This window comes from Meles meles, chromosome 13 (assembly GCF_922984935.1).
Source record: "Meles meles chromosome 13, mMelMel3.1 paternal haplotype, whole genome shotgun sequence".
In the NCBI taxonomy this organism is placed as follows: domain Eukaryota; kingdom Metazoa; phylum Chordata; class Mammalia; order Carnivora; family Mustelidae; genus Meles; species Meles meles.
This window is the reverse complement of record NC_060078.1, coordinates 50,485,591-50,507,467: the sequence shown is the minus strand read 5'-3', so window position 1 is coordinate 50,507,467 and position 21,877 is coordinate 50,485,591. Positions and strand designations below refer to the sequence as shown.

The following is a 21,877-nucleotide window of genomic DNA, read 5'->3' as shown; positions in this document are numbered from 1 at the left end:
TGAATTGCTCTTTAAGGAAAATGGAGGAATTGGTTCTTACTTAGAGGGAGAAGAGAGGAAGGGAAGATGTGAGGCCCAGAATCATGACAAGAGGCAGGAACATCAAGAAGTAGTTGAGGGGGGCGCCTGGGTGGCTCAGTGGGTTAAGCTGCTGCCTTCGGCTCGGGTCGTAATCTCGGGGTCCTGGGATTGAGTCCTGCATCAGGCTCTCCACTCGGCGGGGAGCCTGCTTCCCTCCCTCTCTCTCTGCCTGCCTGTCTACTTGTGATCTCTCTCTGTCAAGTAGGTGAATAAAATCTTTAAAAAAAAAAAAAAAGTAGTTGAGGGCGTTTCCTCCTTTACCTCTGTCTCTCCATCCCTCTCTCACTTTTCTTTCCTTCTTTCTCCACCCTCTCCTTTCCCTCCTCCTTTCATTCATTAAAAAAAAAGGAGGGGGTCATATGATATTAAGTTGGGTTTTTTTTAAAGATTTTATTTATTTATTTGCCAGAGAGACACAGTGAGAGAGGGAATACAAGGAGAGGTAGTGGAGAGGGAGAAGGAGAAACAGGCTTCACACCGAGCAGGGAGCCCGATGTGGGGCTCGATCCCAGGACCCCGGGATCATGACCCCAGCCGAAGGCAGACGCCCAACAACTAAGCCACCCAGGCGCCCATGTGATATTAAGTTTTAAGTAATAGATTCTTCCCTCTGAAACCTCAATAAAGGGTTTTTATGTACAAATCATCTGCAAGTAGTTTTTATTTTTTTGTGTTTGTTTTGATGAGATTGAAGCATAAGGTTCCTGGAGTTAATGAGATATGGAGAAGGGAAAGCATGTGAAGAGAGGTGAAGCTATTCTTAACACTAAATTAATGTTCAGTGGAATTAGGGTTCAGAGTCATTTTCCAAAGTTCACAGCTTAAAGGCTCGAGGCAAATCCATCTTAAAGGACTGTTAAATTATTACAAACTCTCCTTCCTTGCATTCTTGTGCTGCCTTCCACATTGGGAGGAGGTTCTGATTCCCTTTAGCCTGGGAGACATAGTTCTTCTCCCAAGGACAAAGGACTTGGAGTCTTGGCTTCTACTTGTTTACTGGTTCTTCAGCCTTCCAACGTGGGTTTACTTCCTTTCCTGGGAATTTATTCCAAATTTCTGTTTTCCAATATTCAACTCCTCCAACTCTCCCTTAAATTTGAGTTCCTTGATTTCTTTTTTTTTTTTTTAAAGATTTTATTTATTTATTTGACAGACAGAGATCACGAGTGCAGAGAGGCAGGCAGAGAGAGAGGGCTCCCCACCAAGCAGAGAGTCCGATGCGGGGCTCAATCCCAGGACCCTGAGATCATGACCTGAGCCAAAGGCAGAGGCTTTAACCCATTGAGCCACCCAGGCACCCTGAGTTCCTTGATTTCTTAGGCCATTCTCTCCAGGGGTTTCAGAGCAGCTTTTAATCCCAGCATCAAAGACAGCTAAGGAGGACAACAAATTCTTTTTCACAATTATTTCTGGGGAATTTTGGGACCCTATGTAAAACAGTGTTGGGTGACCTATGATTCTAGAATGTCTGAGCTTGGTATGATCCTCTGTAACATTGTCCTACGGTCTCTGTAAAGACTGGTCCTATCTTCCCTCATTCCAAATTTTAAGAATACTTTGAAAATACTGTAGAGAGGTTAGATGTTAGATTCTAGAACAAGACATCTAGAGTTTGAGTCCCTTTTCCACCTTTTCTCAGCTATGTGATCTTGGGCTTACTTAATTTCTTCAAATTTCACTTTATTCACATGCAAAGGAAAGAATAATATGCTTTTCTATAGGGGATTTCATGAGGATTTTGTAAGTTTAATAGACGTACTTAGAACAGTACCTGGTACCTAGTGCATTTGGTGTGGGCGTTCGTGTGTCACCAGCATCTACAGATGTGGCCAAACTAGAATTCCCTTTTTCTTAGGGCTTTCCTGCAATTTACTGCTTAGTTAGAGACGTGTAGAGGGGAAACTCCTCCACAGGCTGACTTCTGAACTCTTGCATGTTCATCTCTTTCTTTACCTTTACCCTGTTTTACCCCAGATGTAGGAATGGAAGAAGCTTAGATAGAAATGGCTTTTTCTGAAGGAAAGGCTAGTGTGTTCAATGTCTTCAATGCTCAGTTCAAGTGACAGCAATCCATGCTTGAACTTCAGAGTTTATCCGTGAGACACCTATGTCCTCTCATGAACTCTGGCTTTCCTAAACCTTGCACATCTCCCTTTCATTATTTCATTGATTATTCTGTCTAGATGCCACCATGAAAGGAGATATTGAGAATTCTAGTTCATCACTTATAGAGACATAGGTTCAGAGCAATTATGGGAATATACACATGGCATTTCGGTGCATGTTTCTAGTAATTAGATGTTGTTTTTTTTAATTCAGTTATAGTGAAATACAACAAAAGTCTTTTTTTTTGAAGTTGTCAATACCATGATTTTATTAACTAATAATATAAGTAGGAAGAAAATCAACAAGGATATAAAAGACTCAAATGACAATCCAACTAGACTAGCAATTATCTACAGAAAAGTACATTCAATAACACCAGGAGAGAGACTGTAATATTTCCTGTGTATAGGAATGAATCACTTAAATAGCAAAGTCAGTCTCCAGGTATTGGTCTGTGTCCCATGTGTGAGAAGGACTTTTCAAAATGAAATGGAAACAAATTAGATTTTAAATAACAATTAGTAGTTTTTATTTACCAAAAGTGCATTTGATCACTGTAAAATTTTAAACAACAAAAGTCTTAATGAAAGTTTATTTTAGTAAATATGAAACTGCCAGAGAAGGTGGGAGTTTTGTTTGGGCTCAGATGAGATGTATATGGCTTGACCACAGGAAAAGAGGAGACTACAGAGGAGAAGAAAGCACATTTCAATGATTCAGAGAACCTTGGCTAAGAAGAAAAGTGGAGACACACAAGGGGCTTAGTCCTAGGAGAGGAGTGGGGAAGAGGAGAAGAGGAAGTGTCAGAGCAGAAAGTTACATGATAAAATATGTGGCCATTAAATATAAAATAGCTCTGGGGCACCTGGGTGGCTCAGTCAGTTAAGTGTCTGCCTTTGGCTCCGGTCAGGTTCTAGGATCGAGCCCCACATTGGGCTCCCTGTTCAGTGGGGAGCCTGCTTCCCCCTCTTCCTTTGCCCCTCCCCCTGCTTGTGCTCTCTCGCTCTGTCAAATAGGTGAATGAAATCTTAAAAAAAAAAAAGAGGTAATTATTAAAAAAATAAATAAAATACCTCTGTTGTTTTGTGGGGAGGGGATGAGCAAGAAAGTTCAGGTTTGGAGGAGGATGCTACTGCAAACTGCAGTGGGTGCCCGTGGTGTGCTTATAATGCTATTGATCTATTTAATGTAGACTTTATTGATTTCCTGCTATGTTAAGAGAGGATTTAATTATTGAATTTAAAGAACTCTTATTCCAATTCCCCCTAACCTTGACAGTTATGACTCAATTCTTCATCAGTTTTATAATTTACAATAATATATTTAAACTTTTATTTATTCTTCCATCAAGTTATAACTCAATCTCTTGACTTCCCTTTTTATACGAAGAAGTCTCTTTTAAATTTCTACCCTCCCTTAAGCTCTTTCCCCTTTTCTTTTCCAACTCAAATATTACAAGGTTGGGAAAGATTATGTTCTGTTCTTCAACCATATTACCAATCCAAAAAGTCAAAAAACAATAAATGGCATTTGATACTATGTGAACATGATTTACCCTACAGTCAATTTGAGTCATCTAATTGCATTTCTTTCACTGGGTGAGTTAATTTAACCTCCAAAGGCCGACACCGATATAGGACTGAATAGGATAAATTCATTAGGGAAACATCTGTGGGAAAAAATGGACTGGAGCAAGGAGAGGCTGGGAGAGCCATCAGATTGTGATTCAGGTCTGACTCCAAGTGCAGGAGAGAAAGAAGAAAAGTTAGGTGGAAGCATCTTAGAGTACAGTATAGTATTTTTTTAAGTTTTTATTTTTAAGTAATCTTTATAACAATATGAGGCTCAAACTCATGACCCTGAGATTGAGTTGCATGTTCCACCAACTGAGCTAGCCAGGTGCCTAGTATAGATTTGAGTAAAATTTGGCAAGGGTGATGGGGAATCCTTGAGCCTAGGTCACCTGTCAGAGGAGTTGTACATCTCCCAGGTCAGGGCCTGAGTTAGTGTCCCTGCCATGCTGGGAAGAATGGTCTCAATGCAAATGCAATGATGGATGTCAATATTTAGCAGATGGGAACCTCAGTCAGTATAATCCTTGTAGCTGGAGATCTGAGAGGTGCTTCTCATGGCCACCACCCTAGGGTTATAATGTTATTGTCCCTGGACTACTCAAAGAATTCTAATTGTCAGTCAAATTAATTCTCATTTCTTATAATCCACCAATTATACAAAAGCATGGTACATTTTAATTTATTTTATATTTCTGTTGTGTTCTTTAATCTCAACAATAAGCATAGTCCATAAAAGAACCATCCTTGGGCCTGCTTGTGTCATGGTTGATGTCATTATGTTATATGATTATATGGGGAATTATATGATGGCATAGTCACATCATGGCCAAACTATCAATTAAATTTTAATTGGTATAAGGAATGTTATTGATTATAGGTAGAAACTGTCAAACAGTGAAGAGCACTACTGAACCAGAAGCAAGAAGAAATTATAGTCCATAAAGCAGATGGGAGATCTTAAGTGACATCACCAATCTGGGTCCCAATTTTCTTAGTGATGTATTTGGTTAGAGCAGGGTCCTGCTGGTTCTAAAGTTCTGTGGGTCTATGTGGTTTTTCTTGAACTGAGCTTATGTGCATCTTGGACTTCTAGAAAAGAATACTGACTGCTTATATTGCCCTTGAAAGTCGAGCAGATAGCATGTAATCAACTGCTAAGATCAGCTCTGCACGCTGAGAGGACAGAGAGTATGTTTATAAGGTCTACTACTCTGAAGCCAGTTTTCCTGCCAGCTGACCCACTTGTTGGAAGGGCTCATCTCCGCTTTCGTGAGGCTGGTAGCATAGCTTTAGTGCCAACAAAATAGCTTCCAAAAGGTTGTGAAAGAGGCACTTCTGTTTTCTTGAAGGGGCAAATTACATGAAGGGCAATTACAACCACTCCCTGAGCATATGTTTTGGTTTGTCTAATAGGCAAAGAAATAAACTCGGGCCTGATATCCTGGACTTTTATCAGGCCACATGATGAGTTTATCTAGCTATTCTGATTTGGACCCATTTTCCAGTTTTGAGTCAATTGGTAAGGCGGGCTTTCAGAGGTGGGGACAGGATACTATGCAATTCAATTTAGGTAACTTTTATTAGATTTATTTTATACCAAGCACTGTGTTACATATTGAGAGATTCAAATAAAAACAAGATACTTGAGGAATTTAGGATCCCCTGATTTAAACCTATTAGCCTAATTAATTTTATTCTGTTTATATTTTCCATATTGTAGACCAGAGGCCCTCGAACTTTGCAGCACAATAGTTTCACCTAAGGAACTCAAAAATCATAATGCTGGGTGCCTAGGTGGCTCCGTCAGTTAACATCTGACTTTGGCTTGGGTCATGATCTCAGGGTCCTGGGATCGAGCCCCGAGGCTGGCCCACATGGAGTCTGCTTGTCCCTTTTGCAGTCCCTATCTTGTGGCCACTCCCCCTGCTCATGCTCTGTCTGTCTCTCTCAAGTAAATAAATAAAATATTTTTTTAAAAAATCGTAATGCCAATTTAGTCAGCCTCAGAGGTGGGACCCAGACACCAGTGTTTTGTTTTGTTTTAACTTCTCAGGTGATTCCAAAGTGTAGCGAAATCTGAGGAGCAATACTGTAGACTCTTACCTGAAGAACAGAAACATCATTACTTGAGAGCTTGTGTAAAGTTCAGAATCTTGGGCCCTCTGTGAAATCTAAAGAATCAAAATCTACCTGTTAACAAGATTCCCAAGCGATCTGCATGCACATTAACATTTGACAGCTGTTGTGGTAGGCCCTGTTTCCCAAAGACTTGTGTGTCTAAGGCAGCTCTTGTCTACTGATTTCTAAAAACAAGTTAGTTGAAACAAATAATCTTTTCTATGACTCACAATCTGAATGGCTCCCGAATGTGAGAGTTTTATGAATTAGGTACAAATGTTGGAGTTATTATGTACTTTAAGGTGAAAGAACAGGGTAGCTGTCTATAGGTCATACTTAGGTCCCAGAGAAAGGCCATGTGGAAGGGGAAAGGGGAGGAGAGCCGAACCTGAAAATCTAATTTTGCAGTGTAAAGGGCTAAGGTACATGTGCACGTGAGAGAGAGAAGGGAGGAAAACTTTTTAGTGGGGCACCTGGGTGGCTCAGTGGGTTAAGCCTCTGCATTCGGCTCAGGTCACAATCTCAAGATCCTGAAATCAAGCCCCGTGTCAGGCTCTCTGCTCGGTGGGGAGCCTGCTTCTCCCTCTCTCTCTGCCTGCCTCTCTGCTTACTTGTGATCTCTATCAAATAAATAAATAAAATCTTAAAAAAAAAAACCTTTTTAGTGGGCAACTTTGATGGATTTTGAGGAGTCTCTTCATATAATTGATGAGGTGGAATTTGGGGAAGAGATTCAAGGTAATCCTTGGTTATCTCACTCTACTTTAGTTGATGTGGCTCCAGATTTTAAGTCAGGCTGACATTCTGAGGCAAGATCCTTCCTAAACCTGATTCACCATTCTTCTTGATTTTCCCCTCAGTTATTTCCCCTAACCTTTTTATTTGGAGAGCTTGCACATAGCAGATTGAGAATTCAGTGTCTAAATTTGGACTGTTGTTAAACTTCACCTAACACACTGTTCCCCTGAGCATTTCTACTGGCAAATGGAATGTGTGGGATATAGAACAACAAAACCACCCACTAATGGTATTATAGGCTCTAACTGTCAGTTCCCTACCTGGCTAATCCTCTGAATTACTTTGGATGCTTTATAAATATGTAAATTTCCAGATTTCACCCCTAGAGGTTCTGGCTTTGTCAGTCTGTGGTCGTAACTGGGAATTTAATTTCTTTTTTTTTTTTTTCTCAAGGTTTTATTGATTTATTTGACAGAGATCACAAGTAGGCAGAGAGGCAGGCAGAGAGAGAAGGGGAAGCAGGCTCCCTGCTGAGAAGACAGCCAGATGTGGGGCTTGATCCCAGGACCCTGGGATCATGACCAGAGCCAAAGGCAGAGGCTTTAACCCACTAAGCCACCCAGGCGCCCCGGGAATTTGATTTCTAAAGAGCTTAACCAGTGACTCTAATTTAGGGTTAGGGTTGTGAACCACTGATACAATGGAGAGTGGACTATAAATTAGGTCAGATATGGTTTTAAATCCTAGTCCCACCACTTAGTAGCTTAATAGATGATTTTCAGAATGTTACTTAACTTCTCTGAGCCTGGCTTTATTCATTTGTGGTGTTGAGATGGTTAAATAAGGTGACACACTAAAGTGCCTAATATAGGGAATGCAAAACAGTATTTTTACATGGGTCTTTGCCATCACAGAATACATATATATACATACAGGCTGACCACACGGGTAATCTGGTTTAGTCCTTCAATGTTCAGATCTTTCCATACCTACTTTTATCCTCTACCTTTGTCACCTTGAATTTGAACTAGTCATGTTCAAGGCCTGGAGATCTCACAGAAGCTGGTGAATAAGCTGGTAATGGCTTTTTCAGGGGCTGCCCAGCTTCACTGGATATAGGTCTTTATTTCCCTTAACACGATCATCTTTGGTACCCCAGACACATTCACAGGCCATAATGCCTCCTGTTGTTTCATTTTCTGAAGTTGTCTGAGTTATAGTTGGTGGCCATCACTACAATGTGAGTATGACTTTTTCCCTCCATCTTCCATATACCACCCCCTTACCAGCCAGCCCTCTATGATGCTGAGGTGGAGAGCAGATCTGAAGGAATCAAAAAGGAGTAAGAGAACCAGACTAAGGAGACACAGCGCCTAAAATCCCAACAAAAAAAGTTCACCAAGGACTTCTTCAGTGGTAAGAATGACTCTAGCTCCTTTTTGAAATATTTTACTTGCTACAGAGAACTGTATGGAGTGGGGGAAGAAGATATTAATTTGAATCTATATACCCTGGGTGTTTTCACTGTCAGTATCCAATACCAGTTTTCTTGATAATTTCACCCCTGTACCGTACAATCCACTTGTTTCCAGGGAAGTTAATTTTCTCCCTATTCCTCAATTTCAAGGCCAGCTATGTGTCTCAAGCCTAACTAACGAGCGTGATAACTTCCTCCCTGGCCATGATGACTGATCTGAGAATAGCATGTAACCTCAGGTGGTCCTATCAGACAGCATACTTGGACTTCTTATGTGGCTGGGGGAGCAGATATGCTCTTTTCCACTGCACTGAACAAGAGTACATGTGGCCGCTATCTTAGTATCACAAAGATGGAGCTTTCTCAGAATGAAGCCAATGGATCAGAGCTCAGAAGAGAGTTATTATGTCTTGGTCACACTGCTTAAGAATAGGTCTTGCTTGAAAACAAGATTTATGGGGCACCTGGGTGGCTCATTCAAGCGTCTGCCTTTGGCTCAGGTCATGATTCTGGATTCCTGGGATCAAGCCCCGCATCAGGTCCCCTACTCAGTGGGGAGCCTGTTTCTCCCTCTCCCTCTGCCTCTCCCCTCCACTTGTTCTCTCAAATAAAAAAATAAAATCTAAAAAGAAAAAAATAACCAAGATTTATTTTTGTTACCATTAGAAAGAAAACTTAAGTTGGTTTTCTACTATCTGTAGTGTTATTTGCAATTGGCATTTTATATACAAACTCTTCAAGAGGTACAGGTTACCTGAATTGAAGTGCTGAATGCTATCAAGTGACATAAAACACTTTCAAAAGCCAAATGCTCAGGTATAGGATGTGGAAAAGAGGCCTTAAAATGGCATGTGTGGAAAAAACAACACATGGGTAGATACCAAGGAGAGATTTTGATTTTGGCTACATTCATGGAAATATAGTTTTTAGAAAAAAGAAAGGATCATTCTACCATAGTTCTAAAACCTCACTTTGGATATTAAGTTAATCTCAGCACAAACCACTAGCAAAGGATAAAGACAATTTGGAGAGAACTAAAACTGAGCATGAGGTAGATGGGGATGGGGTGAAATATAATGGCATGTTTATCTTAAAAGGATTCTTGGGGTACATAGAACAATTTTCTTCAAATACTTTCTTTTTAAAAGATTTTATTTATTTATTTTCAAGACAGAGAGAGACATCACAAGTAGGCAGAGAGGCAGGCAGAGAGAGAGAGGGAAGCAGGCTCCCCGCTGAGCAGAGAGCCCGATATGGGGCTCGATCCCAGGACTCTGAGATTATGACCTGAGCTGAAGGCAGAGGCTTAACTCACTGAGCCACCCAGGTGCCCCTCTTCAAATACTTTTAAGACATATATAGTAGACATTTGGTTTATGGCTACTCAGCATAACTTGATTTATAATAATAGCCACTGATCTATATTTGGTGACTCACTTATCTCTTCAAATTTATCCAAAACTAGTACCACCTCTGGATTACTAAATTACAACAGCCATTACATTCCCATTTTTGCTTAGGTCCGTTTGAGCTGGGTTTTCTGCCATTTGCAACTAAGAGTTCTGATACAAAATGTCACCTCTCAAAAGGATTAGATCTTTGAGGTCCCTAAAGACAGCCCAAAATGTGTAACCTTCAGGCCAAAAGTCTTCAGTTATATGGAAGAAACAAATGTGTAAGAATAAGGACTATCTGAAAATGAAATTATCATTTAGGAAGGTAATTCAAGCTCTAAGTTTTGAAGGTTAATTGATAAAGGCAGATGAACTCTGAGGTCTTTTTTTAAATCCAAGACTCTATGAAATTACCTCTAAGTAGTTTTACATTTTAGAAAGGCAAGAACAATTAATAACAAAATTTACAGTTATTACAAACATACTAATTTTAGTTCAGCATTTTACAGAGTTGTATTTTTCATATGCTGATTTTATGCTTTATTGGTATTTATAACTTCTTATATATTGGTATGTTATAATATCTAGAGAATTTTAAAGTCACTTAATAGACTTTAAAGTCTAAATACCTAAATAGAGACTTATAGTTGTATTGTTGTTTTGGTATCATAACTGCATTATATTATGTGTGAATTTCCTACTTGGGAACACAATTTTAATTACAACATTATTCTCAATAGGGGAAAATCAATTGTTGCAAAATAAAATATTTGCTGCAAAATGTGATAATTGCTTCTACTGATAGGTCAGGACTTCAGTCCTGAATTTCTTGGGTAAAAATCATTCCCTTTCCCATTCTTCCTTTTTGAATAAACAAATGGAATGAGCAAAATAAAAACAGCAGGGACCTAAGTAAAACATTTTCAAATTTTAATTTATGAAGTACATTGCAGTATGGATGTATGTCTGAATATGCATAGAAAAAATATCTAGAAGGATACATATTAAATTGTTAACAGGTTACCATGCTGGTGTAGAATTAGGGAAGGGTAAGGGGGGTGCCCCTACTTTTAAATTCATATGCTTCTGTTATGTTTGAAATTTTACAATGAGAATTCATTACTTTTATAATATTCACAACCATAATAGAAATTTTTTTTTAAAAGTAACAAAGTAAAAAACACACAAATATGTATACAGTAGTTTTAAGAGCTACATTAGAGGTATGGAGAATTAAATCACATGGCACACTTTTCCGCTAATACTGTGGTGGTACATATAATTGTGTAGTATATAACCAAAGAAACAACATTAGAGAAGCTACTTTTAGCAGCATCCCAATTAAAAATGTCCCCTGGGATAAGAGCCCTTAAACACTGACCCTTCAAGATGGATATTAAAACTGAAAGCAGGGCTTAACTATTCCTGTAGAATCTATAGGAAAACATGTCAATCTGAAAATTTTAGACAAAAGAAAAAGCTTCACAGAAGTAAATTTGGAATTATAAAACAATTAACCAAAGGCCAGAAATTGGGAGTATGAGAACAATCCAGTCCAGACCCAAAACCAAATCACAGAAATCTTGGTAATCTAAGGATGTATGTTAGGGACATCTATTTTACCCATTTGTTTATCATTTCTCCCAATTTCTCAATTGGCCTGCTTTCTATCTCAATGATTTTAACCTAAGCATACTGGAATTTTAATAGGAAGGAGTAAAACTAATTTGGGAGATAATATTTGTTATTTCTCATGGGTCCCTTAAGTTCTGTATTTGAAGAAGTCTTTTTTTTTCCTATTTGTTTTTTCTCTTTTTATTGAAGTCACCACAGATGACAGATGACAAGCTTTTTATTATTATGAACTTTTTTCTTTCAACAAAGAGGATTCTTCAGGTGACTATCAGGTTGAGGGTTAAACATTCTCATTAAAGTAGAAACATCTGTAACTGGAAGGGTCCATCTTTTGCAAGCTACATAATTAAGAGCTTAACTAATATAATTTTGCACTCCTGAAAGAGTATTCCTGACCTAGGTGTCAGGGTTTATATAGAATTATACTCACTGTGTGAGTAATATGGAAAATTTGATAACATTTAATCGAAAATTACTATAAATGGCAAAAATAAAGGGTATAAATGGCCATACCATTTTTTAAAGTTACAATAGCTGAAATATTTGTTTCTCAATGGACTATATTAGTTTAATTTTAAAAAAAAGGAAAACAGCAAAAGAGTCATCATTATGTATATATAAAGTATTTAGCATGATGCTTGGTATATAACCATCCAAAAAAAATGGCTCTATAATGAACAATGGGTTAAAATAATAAACAAAAAAATATAATGACCCAAAATGGAGAGAAAAGCTTAGAACTAAATTTCCTAGAGTATGTATTTAAATAGAAAGTCGAAGCTCACAGAGAGCAGTAAGGAATTCTTCATTTTCTGGATCTACCTTTTGGGCCCTCTCATAGTACTCAGCAGCCTGCCTTTTTTCTCCTTCCAGCTTGTAAACAAACCCTAGTGCACTTAAACTCTGCACATCTGAAGCATTGTGACCAAGTCTCTTGACAGCCAATTTCTTCAGAGCACTTGTCAATTTGGTGCGTAGGGATGACCGGTCTTTGACCTTTAAGGCTTCTAAATAATGGTGGATAGCAGTACTTTCTGATTTACGGTGAAATTCCTGAAAGCGGCCATAGTGATAGTGGATCTGATGTTTGTGATCATCAGTTATGTTCTCCAGACGAAGGGCTTTTTGGAAAACATCTTCAGCATTGCTGTACTGGCCTCCCTCAGCATACATGTTGGCCAGATCCGTGTAGGCAAATGCAAACATAGAGTCCTTTTCCACAGCTGCTTTGAAATGAAATATAGCAGATGTAATCAGCTCATCAACTTTCAGTTTATCCTTTCCTTTAGGTCTGTTTCGTGTGGCCTTCTTAATTTGGATCATTTGTGCCCTATAGCAAAGTCCCATCTGGTGATGCAGGAAGGAAGAGGTTGGTGTCACCTCCAAAGCCTTTTTCAAAAGTTCCAGAGCTTTGTCCCAGGAATTTTTTCTCCTGTAGAATTTGGCTGCATAACGAAGGACATATGGTTGGGATGATATCTGGTCCAGGATTTCTTCAATATACCTTTCCCCTTCGGCTTCTGCATGTACATCTTGAAGCTTTAGTGCCAGAAAAACCTTAATGTAGGAGTTATCTGGGTTCAAGGTGACAGCTTTCCTCAGAGGGCCCAGGGAAAAGCTCTTTATAGACCCTTCTCTGTCAGAATCATCCAGCCGGTACACTGTGATGGCATAGCCGATGTTAAATTCTGGATTGTCAGGTTCGACTTCCAAAGCCTTCTCAAAAGCTGCTTTAGCCCTTTGGTAATACTTTCCTCCAAATTTCAAGAGTGCCCATCCTTTTTCACAGTCAATCTCAGGACACTCCAACTTGTAATTAGAAGGACTGGACAATTTCTTGCAAACGTTTCCTATCTTGTCTATATACTTCTGAGATTCTTTGAGATGGTCCATGTGATAATATACCCAGGCATAGTTTCCCCAAGTGACCAGACTTCGTATTTCCTCTTTGTCTGAGTGTTCTTGCCGGATTATTTCTTCTGCTTGTTCCAGGCACTCTAGAGCATCTTTATTTTGGCCTTTCAGGTGTTTCACATAGGCCAATAGGTTATAAAGAGTGAGTCTGGATTTTGTGGTAAGAAATTCAAGTTGTTGCCCAATTGTATCTTCCACATCAAACAGATCAATGTCTTCCTTAAGTAAATTCCATGTAAAGTGACATTCTAACTCCAACAGAATGGCCTTCAAGGAGTCCTTAGGAATTTCACTGTCAAAGATAAAACCCCTTTTAATTTTGAAGAAATGAAGGAAATAATCAATCTTTCAACCTTATATACAGTTTTTTGTTTAACAACAATTCTACCTTTTATTTGACCTTACAGTTAAAGCACTAGTCCTCTATATCTTTATACTGATTTCTCTGGTGTAGAGTTAAATTCTAGAAATATCCTCATTATTTATTGCAAAAGCAATTTTGGAGAGATGACAGGATTATCTATGTCACAGGATATTTATTCCCTTCTGGTAGTCACTAACCCATGAGTACCTCCAATTTTTCAGAGGGGAATTTAAAATGTTTTATTTACTTCCCTTGAAAATTAAGAATAATATATATAGCAATAATTAATATAAAAGTTCCATTTCTATACTATGAGTAGGAAGGGAAAGAAGAGGTACGAAATAAGAAAAAGGAGTACACTGAAAGAAGACACAGAAACCATACTAATATATCATTTTTACAAAGGAAGCAAGGAAGGGAAAAAGAGAGGGAGGAAGGAAGAGAGAGGAAGAAAGAAAAGAAGGAACCCCTACAGAGAGAAAAAGCTCAGAAACAGATAGTAACTGGTATACTAACAGATGGGGAAAAGCATTAAGTTTGAGATAGATAAGAGTAACAGATTTCCAGAAAGATGGGGGGAAAGGCACAAGGAAATTTAGTAAGCTTAACAGATTTCATGTAAGTGCCACATCCTTCTGACCTCTTGAATTGTGGGCAACAATAGCTAATGCTTATTATTACCTTGTCACTGCTATTAAAATTCACTTCACAAATATTTGTTGAGCTCTTTGTGCAAGACACAGTGTAATCTCTGCAGGGCACACTATAGGCACTATCTCTGAAACTAGGAAGATACAGAGGAAAGGAAGGGCAAGGAAATATTTATTCATTACTGAGACCATTTTATGTGCAAGATCTTCTAAGTAACCCTGGGTATGTAACTGTGAACAAGACATAGCCCTGTTTATACAAAGCTTATAAGTAAACAATTACAATTCAGCATAAAGTTCCATGGAAGTGACCCAGGAAGTGTACATAGTCGAGTGCTGTGGACATCTGTGGTTTTTACCTGGTGAGGACCCATTCTTTTGGTTTCCATTTCTGGGACATCCTCTCCTCAGTCCCCTGAGTCCCTCTACTCAGTCCCTGTGATTTGAAATGGACTGTCTACCTTTGAGTCTGGGAAGGGACATGATATTCTAGCCACTCCCTGGTCCCAGTGATATATTCAGAGGTAGTCCAATTAAAATATACTTTTGTTGAAATGGGACTTTGATGGAACTATCTCTCTTCCTTCTAAAAATTTTATGTTGGTAGAATACAACCTTGGGTTTGCTGGTGGCCATCTTTCCAAATTTGGGGGGAGAGTCTGCCTGACTGAGAAAAAAATCTTATAGAGAGGAAAGCAGAGTTTAAGATAGTGACTATAAACAGTCTTGCCTGGATCACCTTATCTACCCCTGGGCTCCCATTTACTTAAAGAAATAACCTCATGCTTAAGCCATTCTAAATTAGGTTTCTATTGTTAGCAACTGACAAAATCCTAATTAACATACCTGGTTTTATTTTTTTTTTTGCTTTGTTGATAGTGGTAGTGTGACAGTCAAGAAAGACTGGGTGGCTCAGTTGGTTAAATATCTGTCTTCGGCCCAGGACATGATCCTGGGGTCCTGGGAAGGAGCCCCACATCAGGCTCCCTGCTCAGTGGGGGAGACTGCTTCTTCCTCTCCCTCTCTCCCACCCCCTTCACTTATGTTCTCTCTCTCTCTCTAATAAATAAATAAAGTCTTTAAAAAAAGACTTTCTCAATCTATGTTAATCATAATTAAGAAATGTATAGAAAAAGAAAAAAGAAATTCCTGTGCTCGCTTCGGCAGCACATATACTACAATTGGAAAAAAAAAATTCCTGGGCGCCTGGGTGGCTCAGTGGGTTAAAGCCTCTGCTTTCAGCTCGGGTCATGATCCCGGGGTCCTGGGATCAAGCCCCACATCGGGCTCTCTGCTCAGCAGGGAGCCTGCTCCCTCCCCCCCCCAACCCCCTGCCTGCCTCTCTGCCTACTTGTGATCTCTGTCTGGCAAATAAATAAAAATAAAATAAAATAAATTTTAAAAAATTCCTTAAGTCTTCTCTCAGAGAAAAATGCCCTAATTATGAACAGTATCTGAACAGTATACAGGGTATGTGCATGTGAATGTGTGTTTATTTCCTTCAAATGCATACAAAGACCCCCATCCCCTTGTATGTAAAATATAAATATATAGCTGTATAAATGTTTATGGGAACTATAGTAATAGTGCCATCAAAATATTTATTGACCACTTCATGTCATATGTGTCAGGCAATATCCTAGTTGTAGTGGATAGTAGTGAACAAGTTAGAAAATGGCTCTTTCTTGGCAATTACATTCTGGGAGAGGAAGAAACAAAAGGAGTTGATGGAAAACAAATATGTAGACAAATCAATATGAAAACTAACAGACAACATAATTCCAGGTAGTAGTAAATGTTAAGAAAAAAATTCTGAGTAATGGAATTAAGAGTGGTGGTGGCTGGGGAGGTACTTTAGTTATAATTATGAAAGGACAGCTTTCATACAAAGGGGCAATTGAAGTAAGATCTCAACAATGAAATGGAGGCAATCATAAAAGATCTGAGGGCAGAATGGTCTAAGCCACTGCTTCTCAACCAGGGTGCTTTTCTCCCTAGGGGATATATGGTAATGTCTGGAGATAATGTTGGTTGTCACACTGGAGGAATGCTACTAGCACCTACTGGGCCAGGGATGTTGCTAAATATCCTACAATGCACAGGTCAGTCCCAACAATGAATTATCCAGCTCAAAATGTCAATAATGTTGAGAATGAGGAAACCTGGTTTGGGCTGAGATCAGTGAGTGGAAAGGCCTTGACATGAGAACAAACTTGGTGTGTTCAGGGGACAAAGGAAGAAAAGTGTGGCTGAAGCAGAGTAAAGAGATGATGAGGTGTAGTAGTAGGCAGGGACAGATGATGCAGGATTTGGGAGTCCATGATAAGGAACATAAATTTTACCTAAAACTGCAATGGGAAACCACTGGGGGAAACTTTTCAAGTAGAAAAATGATAATGTTTGATACAAGTTTTTAAAAACTCCCTCTGGCTGCTGTGAGAAGAATGAACAATTAAGGATCAAGAGAGGAAGTTTGCAAACTGATATGGAAGCTATTTGTTCAACCAAGATTAACTGAGAAGTACAATGTAGAGGGCATGTTCTAAGTGCTGGGATACAGCAGTGAATAAAACAGAAAAACACCCTGGCTTCATGTAGCTTATATTCTAATAGGGCAGTGGGGTGGCCAAGAAAAGATTAAAAAAAAAAAAAAAAGGAAAATATAGAGTATGTTAGATGGTGATAAAGAGGAAAAATGAAGCAGAAAAGGAGGAAAAAAATGGGAAGTTGCCAGGGAATTTGAGAGGTGGTTAAAATAGAAAGAGCATGGCAAGAGCAAATCGCCCTAAAAGAGGCTTGAAGACAGCTGTCAAGGAAATCCAAGGAGAGATGATGAAAGCTTCCCCTGTGGATGCAATGGAGGGTTGGTGAGGACTGCATTGGTTATATTTGAGGCAGAGCTGACAGGTCTTTCTGATGGATTGGGTGTGGGGAAGGCCATGAGGAAAAGAGAGAATCCAGGATGATTCCTATGCTTTTGACTTGAGGAAGTGAGTGGAGAAATCAAGGGGCCTATGTAGAAATGTTAATTTAGAGATGTCTATTACACATTCAAGTGAAGATGCCAAGTAGGAAATTGGATATTAATAAATACAATACTGGGGATGAAGAGGAGTGAAGTTAGAACTAAGGATATAAAATCAGGAGTCACAGACATGCAGATGGACTTTAAAACCACAAGATCTAGAATGAGATTACCTAAGGAGTGAGCATAGACTGAGAAGAAGGTCAAAAACTAAGCTGTAAGACACTCTAGGTCAAGTAGACTAGAAGGACCAGGAAAGGAGGCAAAGAAAGAATCAGTGAGGGAGCTGGAAAACTAAGAAATCTGGTATCAATGAAAGCCTAAGGAAGAAAATGTTTTAAGAAAGATTAATATTTAATGTACAAAATGATTCTAAGAGATTGAGTAATTGAGGACAGAAAAGAGATCACTGTTTTGGCAGGAGTAAAGCTGTGGGGGACTAGGATAAGTGTTTCAGTAGAAAGGTAGGGATGAAAACATTACTGGAGGGTACGTGGGTGGCTCAGTGGCTTAAGCGTCTGGCCTGGGGCATGATCTTGGAGTCCTGGGATCAGGTCCCGCATGGGGCTCCCTGCTCCGTGGGGAGTATGCTTCTCATTCTCCCTCTGCTCCCCCGACCCCCATGCCCCGTGCTCTCTTTCCCTCTAATTAATAAATAAAATCTTAACAAACAAAGAAAAAAATGGAGTGCGTTGAGGGGATAATGTGAGGTAAAGAAGTAGATATGGGGAGTAGAGGCCACTCTCTCAAGGAATTTTACTATGAAGGAAATAGAGAAATAGAGCTGTATCTGGAGAAAGGCTGATGAAAATGTCAAAATAATTTTTAACCACAATATTTTTAATAACTTAATGATATGTTATGACATGCCAATAGGAATGATCCAGTAGTAAGGGAGAAAATGATGCTTGTAGAAGAGAGGCAGGGATAACTGCAAGAAAGATGGAACATGAAGCTTAAATGAAAGTATACATTGTTAATATTCAAAACTTTATCTCCAGCTTCAATCTCTTAATCATTGTTGCTATGCCCTTTGTCATCCAGCCCATGTCTACTTCTCTAGCCTCATTTTGTACAACCTTCCTTCCACTCCCTGCACTCTAACCATACAGGCCTTTAAAAAAACTGTTATTTCTTCTGCCAAGTATGTACCTACCTCAGGGTATCTGCATGGGCTTTTTGTTCCCTCATTTTGTGAACTCTTCCTCAGAGAGTTCTAGCGCTTATTTAACTCTCACAATTCTGGTCTTGGCTCAAATGTCAGCTCTTTGAAGAGGTGTACCCCTGACCATCTTGGCTAAAGTCTAGTCTAGTCTAGTCTAGTCTATCACATTTCCCTTTCTGTATAGCACTTTACATCAATATTTGGTGGGAGTTGGGAAGGAGGAGAAGAGTGCTTTAAGTCAAATACTAGCTTGATGTTTTAAACTGAATCAGACAGAGTTTTAGGAACTGGAAAGGGGTTGTTCTAATAGCAAAAAGTGACAGAAGTTACAGAACTGAATTGCACAATTAGTAGTAGTGAATGAAAAAAAAAAGCATTTCATATTTATAACCTAATCTCTGATCTAATCTCTGATCTCTGATCTCTCCCCTGAATTCCAGACTTAATGAATTTTCAGTTCACACCTTCAGTTAGAAGTTCAGTTGGCATCTCAAATAAACATAAGCAATCCAGAAATCTGGATTCCTTGAGCTTGTTCCTCCCTCAATCTTTTTTGGCACCTCTTAGTTCCACAGGCCAAAGAATCCAGTAGTAATCTGATCTTCTTCTCTCAACCTCTTATCCAATCCAGTTGGAAGTCTTGTTAAATCTAACACCCAGATAAATCTCAAATCCACGCACTTTCCTCCACTTTTACTGCTTTTACTTTTATACTTTTACTCCACTTTTTATTGTAGTCTAAACCACAATTATGGTTCCTTTGAGCTGGGGCAAAAATCTGGTCTTCCAGCTTTGACTCTTGATCCCCTCAGAATCCAACTAAACTTTTGAAAATGTAAACCAGATGATGTCGGTCTCCTGCTTAAAATCTCCCAATGGCTTCCCAATGCCCTTAGATATTAATCCAGTCCTTGCCATGTCCTTTAAGTCCCTAAAGGACTTGGCCTTACCTATCTGTCCAACCTTTTCTCCTCCTACTCTTCTCTTCATTCACTGTGTTTTGGACCTTGACTTTCCTATCTCGAACATACCAAGTTCAAGGACTTTAAACCCGGTCATTTTACCCTGGGAACGTTCTGCTTCTAAATCTTTGCATAACTAGCTCTTTCCTATAACTCAGCTCCAACATTCTCTACCAGGAGGCTACCCATAGAAGAAATATCTAAAATAGTCCCCTTCATTCTAGGTTACTATCTTAGGCCATTACATTATTTTCCTTGTAACTCTTAATGCTTTCTCAATTGTGTTATGTACTCAATTATCTACTGTTTATCTATTGCCCCCATTTAAATGTAAGCCCCATAAGAATAGGGACCTTGTTCTGATTTTATATTTTTCACCACTGGGTCCCCAGCACTTTGTCCCTAGAATCTATTATTCTATGCAGTTAATAGAAGCTCAATAAATAAATATGTGTTGAATGAATGCAGTTATATACTGGCAGTTTCTGGCATGTCCAGTCCAGAGGTATAGGCTTAGCGTAAAAAGCACCTGGATTCCAGATGAGAGAATTCTTACTAGTTCTTCACCTTCTGCTAATGGCTCCAGGCTTTCTCCCATTTCAGTTTTCCCTATCTCATTTGTCTTAATATCTTGGCATGCTCTCTGTCTGGCTTCATGTTTGGATTTTGAAAATAAGTTTTTCCCATGGTCCTGACTGGGAAACCCTGTATAACTGTCTGTTGGTAGTTGTTCCTTTTTCTCGTGTAACTGCACCCAAATCATGGACAAGACATCCCCTTAACAACCTGCCCAGATCTATGGCAAATGGACTTACCAGCCCCCTGCCCATCCATACAGTATAATGAACATGTTTCTGTTGCAAGGTTTACACCAGCCCAGCTCAAGGACGATGAAGAGGGCTGCCTCAGGTAATATGAATGTAGTTGTGAGATCTCAAGGGGATAATCAGTCACTAAAGTGCCTTGCCCAGACTCTGTGGAATTTTTGCCCAAATGGATGCCATGCGAAGTTTTACTTTTCAAAACTCTGTCTCTGGAAAGCTGGCAGAGAGAGGCTATTGTGTCTGAAGAGGCAACATTTATCTTTAGGGGATTTGGGGGGTTTGGCCAGGAAGGAGCAGTCTTTCATTGTCCTTGGGGGACAGTTAAACCCCAAGTGGGTTCCACCCCTCTTCCAGCCCATCCTGCATACCTACAGCCCATCCCTTTTCTTCTCATTTATTCAGACATCTTCCTGATACCTCCTTCCCTTCTTACAGATATTAGAAGTGAAGCACTTATTAAATTTCCTTTTTCCATAAAATAATAATAAACATTTGCAAATATTAAGTACCAAGCAATCAACTAACCCCACAGTCCTAACATTGGGAGGTCATTGATTTGTACGGATAAGAAACAGACTCACAGACTTTTAATAAAAGCAACTTTGCTTTGGGTCACCCAACTAGTAGGTGTTCAGAATGAGGATTTAGAGGAAAGGGCTGTCTGCTTCAGGAGCCCAAGAGTTTATCCTCTCATCCCTCTTACTAACTGCGGTTCACTCATCGCGCACAGGGCAGGCTGCCAGCCCCTGAGGACACAAAGCGGGTGAGAAAAGGACCCCACTACCATAAGGCAGTAAAGGAGACAGAAGAGAACACCCCTCCCCCCCACCTCCAATAGCGGACTGGGCGGAATAATAGGAATCTGGACGCGGTACAAAGGCAGCTCACAAGAAGAACTCAGACCCAGAAACCAGAGAGGCAAAATGGCAGTAGCCGACCTAGGTGACAACTGCAGGGCTGCGGCCACATCGTGTCTGCCCACATCGGGGGAATGGCAGCTGCCATCCCGGGAAGGGGAGGAAGGCGACGGGCCTCAGGAGACGCCTGCCACGTAGAAGCTGCCCGGAATGGCCCTGGCAGCGGCCGCCAACCAAGCACGGTCGCCGCCCGCCACCGAGAAGAGCCACAGGGAGGGGGCAGTCTCTCGGGGAGCGTCGCCTGCCCCCTCCCCCGCCCCCCACCCCGGCCGGCCAGTCCTGACCGGAGAGGGTCCGGTCTTCGGGGAAGCGCGCGCTCGGCGACCTTCCCCGCCAGGCCCGACTCCAGACAGACGCCCGGAACCGAGTCACGGCTCCCGAGGGGACGCCCCAAACCCGACGCCCGGCTGCAGGGCGCGAGGGGCTCGGCCACTTGAAGGGCCGCGGCGCTGTGCGGGCAACGGGCTGGGGAAAAAACACCACCGGCTTGAAACAAAGGCCTACGCGGTCTGGGGGCAGAAGCGGGGAAAGCCTTTACCTCATGGTGGCTGGGCGCTGGGTGTAGCGCCGGGAGGCGGCAGTCCCCTCGGGCTTTCTCCTCAGGACTGGGATCCCGGCCTGCGGAGGGGCAGGGCGCGCGCGCGAGTGAGCGGGCGTGTGCGCGTGCGCGGGGAGTGCGGGAGGGCGGTGGGCTCTTGCCACCGGGTCTCTACTGCGCGAGGTCGCTGCCCAGGCGTTGGCTTTGTTAAACGCAGGACCAGAGCGGGAAGAGGAGCTGGAAAGTGAATCTGATCTCGGACTAGGCGGAGTCCAGTTCCAGGAAACGGAAACTTCTGCTAGAGCTGAGTGGGGCCCCGGCTCCGCTGAGAAACCCCGGGTTGGGGGGAGCGGGGGGGGGGGGGCAGGGTGGAGGGGGCGTGCATGTTTGCAGAG

The 21,877-nt window shown here is 40.7% G+C and overlaps 1 protein-coding gene across 1 annotated transcript; it reads right to left on the bottom strand.

The window, feature by feature from the left end:
* Positions 1–10,404: 10,404 nt before the first annotated feature.
* Positions 10,405–21,606, bottom strand: IFIT5 (interferon induced protein with tetratricopeptide repeats 5). The gene is made up of 2 exons (XM_046027230.1): positions 21,483–21,606; positions 10,405–13,329 (listed from the first exon to the last, which is right to left on the bottom strand). The coding sequence occupies exons 1-2, from the start codon at positions 21,485–21,487 to the stop codon at positions 11,886–11,888; spliced, it is 1,449 nt and encodes a 482-aa protein (XP_045883186.1). The 5' UTR covers positions 21,488–21,606; the 3' UTR covers positions 10,405–11,885.
* Between the last annotated feature and the right edge of the window lie 271 nt (positions 21,607–21,877).